The sequence below is a fragment of the Gymnoscopelus microlampas genome (genome assembly GCF_963454915.1).
Source record: "Gymnoscopelus microlampas genome assembly, chromosome: 24".
Classification (NCBI taxonomy): Eukaryota; Metazoa; Chordata; class Actinopteri; order Myctophiformes; family Myctophidae; genus Gymnoscopelus; species Gymnoscopelus microlampas.
Window position 1 is genome coordinate 34,756,974 of NC_139961.1, and position 7,769 is coordinate 34,764,742.

Consider the following 7,769-nt stretch of genomic DNA (forward strand, 5'->3'; position numbering starts at 1 on the left):
GTTATAACGAAAGATGGCGTTTTTGATGACACTCTGTGATGCAGCTAGCTAGCAGCTAACAAATGCAAATGTCATTACGCCGCGGGACATTGATATCATGAACAAATTGATGATGTGGAGCTGCTCTGAGGAAATGTTATAAATGTTATGAGTTATACATGATTAACCAAGTTTAGCAGAAGTAACCCTGGACTGAATCCAAGAAGCCTACAGTACTTCTGTTGGCCAATGGGAGATCCCCCTTTTACTGAATAGTAGCTGGTTCTTTTCAACACATAGGAGATCATTTGAGTTTGAATCCAGGTGGTTACATTGTTGCTGTGACCTGGGTCACGTCACGTATCCAATGGGGATTGAATGTAGTAGAGCAGACAACCTTGGCCTCAGGGGAATCTCCTTTGGATGATCAGTGGATGTTTGGTTTCCCATCCATAAGACCAGGGTTCAAAGTCAGGTGATTACATAAACAAAACTGCAGTTTTTCCTCTCATTACTCAACTCCAAAACAGGCCACTGTTTGTTTTACTATCACAGTCCAGAGTAGTACAACGTACCAAACTCAACCTGTAATGTTTTTTTATGTACATGGCATTGTAGGCAAGAAGCATAGTAGACCAAGAAGCATGGTGGCAACTAAACAAACCAAAGTCACCTCAAAGACTGGCTTACGTAACTTCTTTATCCTCAAACTCATCCCATGGCGAGGTGGGAGCCACTTCAGGCCTACACTCTTTGTCCCTCGAAAATCAGTTATCAGTGGATGTACAGGTTCTGACAATAGCCCGCTGTGCTGATGTGATCGCAACGGCCACTGCGCTGGCGCTTAGCCATTGACGTGTCTTCATCGACTGCCAGCTACGCCCAAATACGCACGGCGGGGTTGGAGCCATCACAGTTTCCCACTGTTTATGCTGCCTAGACAAATAGTCTAGTAAGACTACCTTTATTTATAATGATGGTGTCATCGTGCAATATTGAACTCCGGCACTATAAACAACACCAATAATGACACTGCATGTACAGACAATGTGATTGCACTGATGTTCAGTTTGGACAGAATACTCAACTCTGCCTCTGTTTGCTGCAGGCCTGTTATCTGGAACAGAGCTTTAAACAATGTACTTGGAACTGACTGCTGTTGTTCAGAATCTGGGACATAATCATAAATATCATCATTCTTATGAACACATTCATATCAGTGCTTCACAACTACCGTATTCGTATTGTCATGAATCAAGACCATTGAGTTTGTTGACCAGACAAATTACCTCTGGCTGTTAACCCATTAAGATCTGAGGCCGATTCTACAAATGCCTTCTAAATCAGTAGTTCTCACACAAGATTTTTTTTAGATGTTAAAAAATAGCTGATACAAGCTTGCAGCGCGACACAAAGCGCTGTGAGCTTCTATAAGTCAACGCTAGTATCTAATATGACACATTCCCGGTTTTAATGGATTATCAACCAGCCCAATTTTACACTTTTTAAAACCTTCAGAAAATAGGGAAATGAGTCGATCTAGGAGCTCACAATGCGCAACACATTGTGATCTTGTAGATCGGCTATTTTAGCTATTTTACAAAATCTATGAAAAAATATTTTTCCTACTGTAATCTCCATTCATGTAGAAAATCTTGCTCATCAGCATCAATTGTATTCAAGCATTAATAATAATAATAATAATAAACTTTATTTATATAGCATATATATAAATATATGCTATATAAATATTTGACGTTTCAGTCACTCTGGACCTTCATCAAGAGTGTCTTACAAAAATGATACCATCATGATAGATACTCCACCCCCTCTGTGTTCACAGTTCTGAGACAATCACACTCTCCTGTAGGAGTGCCTCTCAATGATTGTCTGTGACCTTAATAATAATAACATGCCCTAAAAGAGTGAAAGTGGTGTCTGAATAGAGCAATCAAGAGTGGTCACCCATGGTCAAGTGCATCAATGTAAAAATAAACATTCTCAGAGAAAATGCATTCTTTGCATGTAAGTTGGTTTGACCATAACAACCGTAACAAACGTATAAGGAACAAAAGAGACAAAGACATATGTTTTGTTTAACTATACTTACAACACCAACCATGAAATACAAACATATAGTTTTCTCTCTGCACAGGCCAACTGAGGATGAAAACCAGCCATTTGAAACTACACATGGTCGGAATTGTTAGATGACGTGGAGAGAGATAGATTATCAACATGGGGTCAAAAGCACATCTGTGTGTGGTGTGGTGTAGTGTGTGTGTGTGCAGGCATGCGTGTGTGTGTGTGTGTGTGTGTTTGTGTGTGTGTGTGTGTGTGTGTGTGTGTGGGTGTGTGTGTGTGTGTGTGTGTGTGTGTGTGTGTGTGTGAGTGAGAGTGTGTGCGCGCACACACGCGTGCGTGCGTGCGTGTGTGCGGGGGTACTGTCCTTTGAGTCAGATAAATCATGAATGTCTTCTTCTCTGCTTGAAAGGGGAAGAGAAGAATGGAAACAGGACGAGAATGGTGGGCAGTTTCCCAGCTGCCCTGTTCACAACTCACTTCTATGTTCACCAGTGAGTTTACTTCCACAAAAACCTCCCTGTCCCATTGTACTGACCCAAACACAGCACACAACGTAGTGCTGGGCGATTAACCGAAAACATATCATAACCACAATTGTGAACCTCTAAATGACTTTATCTTGCTGATGTAGGTTAATTGAATAATCTTGAAGCAGGGCTTTTTGTGATACAGTATTTGTTTATTTATTTCTTATATATCAATGATGAGTCAACACGAAAACATTCTAATAGATTTGTTACGGTTTAGGGCTGTGTATGAGAGCTTTGTAGGTGTGGTGACAGACACAAACACAGGGTGGCTGCAGTCCCCGCTGGCAGGTGTCCAGGGCTTTTATTAAACAAAAATGCGCTTCAGGAAAAAACAACTAAAAGTCTCCGTCTCTCACTAATCTTCAGTCTGTAGGGTGCTTCTGCTCTGATCAAGGTCTTTAGGTCCTCTTGCAGTGCCCTAGATTGGCAGTGGTTGGAGCCAACGAGAGGGAATGTAGGAGGCCCCTATCAAATCTGATTAACCACAGTCAGTACAATGGTGGCATGCAAAAAAATGTGGGTCTTTTTTGAGAGTACACAGTAGAGTGTGACAGGAAACAGGGACAGAGAGACGGGGAGTGACACAAAGGTCATCGGGCTCGGGAATCGAACCTGAGAGTCGCTATCAGGCTGCATTAGAGCCTATATGTGGTATGCGCCTTTACCGCTAGGCCGTCGGTGCCGCACAAAGCAATTTCTTAATTGGAATCGAGGCAAAAGTACAACAGGTCAGTTGTCCCATTCCCACAACTGACCCGAACACATCACACTCTGATAAATGTCCAGGTGTCTTACCTCAGCTACGATTACCGTCATTTGTGCTGATATACCTGTGTGTGTGTGTGTGTGTGTGTGTGTGTGTGTGTGTGTGTGTGTGTGTGTGTGTGTGTGTGTGTGTGTGTGTGTGTGTGTGTGTGTGTGTGTGTGTGTGTGTGTGTGTGTGTGTGTGTGAGAGAGAGCACAAGCACGAGTGCAGCTGTTCATCCATGTGCACACACTTGTTTATAGTTAACATGGGTCTAAACATTCAGATAGCTACAAGTATGCAACATCAGCAAAGCTGGAGGTCTCACTGCATGGTGCTGATGGTGGTTTTTACTTTAATTCTTTAAAAAATGTTTACTTAAGTAAAAGTATCAATACTGCAAAGTATTGGCATCAACATTTACTTAAAGTACCAAAAGTAAAAGTACTCATTATGCAGAATGTTCCATTTAACAAGTGTTCTCAAGTTTAAAAAAAAAACGTTTGAAAATAGCAGATCACACAAGCTCACAATGTGTCACGTCATCACAACGCGATTTTCAAATGGCCGAAATGTATAGGGCTGAGAGTACACAGAGTGTGACAGGAAACAGGGACAGAGAGACGGTAATATCTATATTTCTCAGTGGAGAGTATGGAGACCCGGTCCAACCACTGCAGATGTGCTAGTTAATATTGTATTAATATAGTCTAATATTCAGATTGGTTAAAATAACATTTTATTGATTAAAATAAGTTACAAATGGATAAATGAACACTCGCACGCCTACTCTCGCCCAGTGTTGGGTGAGTAACTCAGGGAGTTTACTCTTTACTTATAACTCCTTTCAAATGTAATAATACTACTTTACTTATTACTTGGTAATTACTTACATTACAAATATTACTATATTCATTTTTTTGTTTTATTACTTGCTGCCCCCCTTCAGAAAAAGTTATGTTGTACAATACGAATACAAACCGGGCGTTTAGACAGCTTTATCTGAACAATAATTAAGCTCACAAGAGGAGTCACCAAAAAGCCAAGCCCACATTACAGCAAAAATTATATGATTTTTTGCAGAATTACTTGGATTAATTAATGTAATACAATTACTATTACTGTTACACTACTTGTTACTGGGGAAAGTAATACTTTTCCACTATTCTTAACTTTTCTTCCCCAAAACTGTCACCCAGACGCCCACCCTGCTTTACTCTTTCATGTGATCTGCTGATGCGTTATGGATATATAAAAGAGGTATTATTTGGCTTCTGATGTCACAACATTGGGTGGCCTGCTAAGGTTCTAGGAAACATATCTCTCTATGTTATGATACTGCATTCCTGTTTATAGCCTTCAAGACAGAAGATGTTCAGCAGCCAACAAAGGTACGTCCTCTGAACAGACACACACGCACACACGCACACACACACACACACACACACACACACACACACACACACACACACACACACACACACACACACACACACACACACACACACACACACACACACACACACCCACCCCACACACACACACACACACACACACACACACACACACACACACACACACACACACACACACACACACACGCAGAGTCAGACACACATCCGATATTGCAAGTTCCCCATTTTTATTTCAAACTTAGTATAGAAACCCGTAACACTCCATTTGGTTGCATTTATGTTTCTTACAATGTGAGAACAACTGAAGCAAAAGCTGATAACACAATGAGGTCAGACATGGCTTGTGTTCAACCATATAAGCATAAACAAAACATTTTCAAGATCACGTTCAGGCATCAACCCCTCAAAAAACCCTGAAAGGCAGAAAATAAAACATTGTTTGCCCCAAAATGGCCCAGTGCGCCCGCTTGAAGTCCAACCACATAGAACAGAAGGCATAGCAGGGGGGGGGGGCAGGGGAGGCTGGGGGTGGATCTCGCAGCAGTAGTACATTCAATAGAATTTGTCCCAGTGGTTTTTCCAAAATTGACCTTTAGTGCAAATGCATTCGTCATGTTCACAATTCACATACAAGATCTGACTTGAAACTTGAAACTTCAAACCTCCGTATAGTGTTGCTATTTGGTGACAAAGCTGTGTCACTCAACATCGGTGTAGTTGTAGCTTTGGGACACAACCCTGCCCTCCTCCACTACTACGCGAACCAGCAGGCGTTTCTTGGGGTTTGTGGGCGGGGCAACGTGGTCTTTGGGGAGGAGTTTGGCCGCTGGCTGTGGCTTGATCGGCGCATGATCGTCTGCGTGCAAGCAAGGACTTGGATTGGTTGGTTTGTTTTACATATCTGAGCGAAAGAGAGGGTTGATTTTAGTGGGAAGCAAAATAAAATAAAATAAAAAAACAAAAACTAAATCAAATCATGGGAGTATAAATCACCGGAAACACACAGAACCTTTCACTGTCATTTTTTCCATAAGCCTCTCATCAACCCTACTTACCGGTATATAAGCATATCATTTTGCAACAATGTGTATATTTTTTAACCTTACAAAATACCAAGACAGTGGTTCCCAACTGTGATCCAGGGAAGCTAGAGTACATACTGGTATTTCATTCAATCCATGGACAAATTAAGACCTAGAACATGATTACAGTTCACACAGATGTGTGTAACAAATACAATGGTCCATTTGGCCCCATTTGTACACTCCTCTGGGATTTTACTTCTGGGATTTTACTGTGCAGTTTTGGGTCCCCCATACAAGTTGATAACCACTGTCAAACTATTAAAAGCTCTGTAGAATGAATGTTTTCTCTGTTGACAAAGGCCTATGCAACACCTGGACACCAGATAGTAATCCTTCATGATGTATCGTTGTGATTACATTAAACACTAATTACATGTCAAGAGGAATAACATGGTTCTTACCATACTGCTGCTGGCGCATGTGGTCAGTCATTCTGTAAACGGAGACATGGGAGAGCATTAGTTCATGTAAATATTACTCGACACGTCACAGAAACACAACTCTTTGTTGAAGATCTTATGATGAGTGTAAAATTGGACAAAATGAGATTTTTACCCACAGTAGTCTTGTCAAATCCATTCAAATCTATTCCAAACTAAGCAAGGGATAATGCATGTTCAGTGCGATTAACCACCTCGGCTTCGCCTCGGTGGTTAATCGCCCTGTCGGGCTTTAAATTTCAATAATGACTACCTCCCCATGCATTATCCCGCTTATTACACGGCTACTTAATAAATACATAAATACATTTACCCAAAAGTAACAACAAAACGAAGTATTTCCTTGCTTACGGCAATGAAAGTATTCCATAAGTATTGGGCTGGGCGGACAAGTTCGCCTCGCAAAAACAAATGACGAAATGGAAAAAAACTCGCCCCAAAACACACTCGCCCCCCATTCTATTTACTGCCAATTTGCCTGAAATACCCATAGACTGTAAAAAAGAATGGACAAAGCCACTCCCCTGCTTTCTACAGAACGAAAATGAAGCCGATAGTTCAGGAACATGCATTCCTCCATCGTTAATATATACAGTTGGCCACGCCGGAACTCAAACGCTATTGGTTGAGACCAGACACGTGACCAGCGAACCGGAAAACACCCCCAAAAATGCTATTGGTTGGGTAGCTTGTCAATCAAGAGCGGGGGCGGGGAATGAATGCTATTGGTTGTGTAGGTTGTCAATCAAATCATCCCGCCCCTCCTGGAGCATAGCCTACTTTATCGTCAATTTTAGAATAAATGGGACCATAATTTAGCAAAACGCATATCATGATGATTGAAAGGAGACTTTAAACTAGCGACTGGAAGCATATAGAATTTATGACAATTTTTATTACGGTAAGAAAATCTAGTCTAAAGTTTGTCAAAAACCCATTCACTTGCGCTAAAATAAATTCTTTCTGACACTTCAGGTCGGCGCAGGGTAAAACAGCGCCACTCTGGCCATTCATAAGCTTCCGTGTTGGCCTCATCGTAAATATCCAAGCCTTGCCCCTTGGAAATACCGCCGGATTTGCCCCGGGGCGACTGTGTTTTGGGGCGAGCGTTTTGGTATTCCCCCGTTGTTGCGCCACGATAAACAAGGAAGTGCGGTGGATCAAATAGAATCACTTTTCGGTCATTGCATCGTCTATTTCTAATTTCAAATGTTTTCAAAAACATTCTTGAGAGCAACGTTTAGTTGTAAATTACATTGTTTGTTTGTTTACATGGCTGTCATGTTAGATAAAGCATAAAACCAAGCAGCGCAGGTTGGCACAAGCAGGTGCTCTGAGTCTCTGATTACACAGTTTCCTCGTCGGTCTCACCGGTCATTATCATCGGTCATTATCCAGAAATAATGACCGATGACTGACCAATCAGAATCGAGCATTCAACCAAGCCTTGTAATAAAGTAATCTAATGTCTAATCTAAACTAAACTAATG

At 41.4% G+C, this 7,769-nt stretch overlaps 1 protein-coding gene across 1 annotated transcript in view; it reads right to left on the minus strand.

Moving 5' to 3' along the window:
- Positions 1-4,959: 4,959 nt before the first annotated feature.
- Positions 4,960-7,769, minus strand: part of LOC311040370 (keratin, type II cytoskeletal 8-like) — a 10,173-nt gene continuing 7,363 nt past the window's right edge. The window contains exons 8-9 of the mRNA XM_084050617.1: positions 6,241-6,272; positions 4,960-5,655 (exon numbers count right to left, since the gene is read on the minus strand). Of these exons, the coding sequence (XP_083906743.1) occupies positions 5,648-5,655; positions 6,241-6,272 (40 nt within the window). The 3' untranslated portion in view covers positions 4,960-5,647. The remainder of the gene's footprint in view (positions 5,656-6,240; positions 6,273-7,769) is intronic.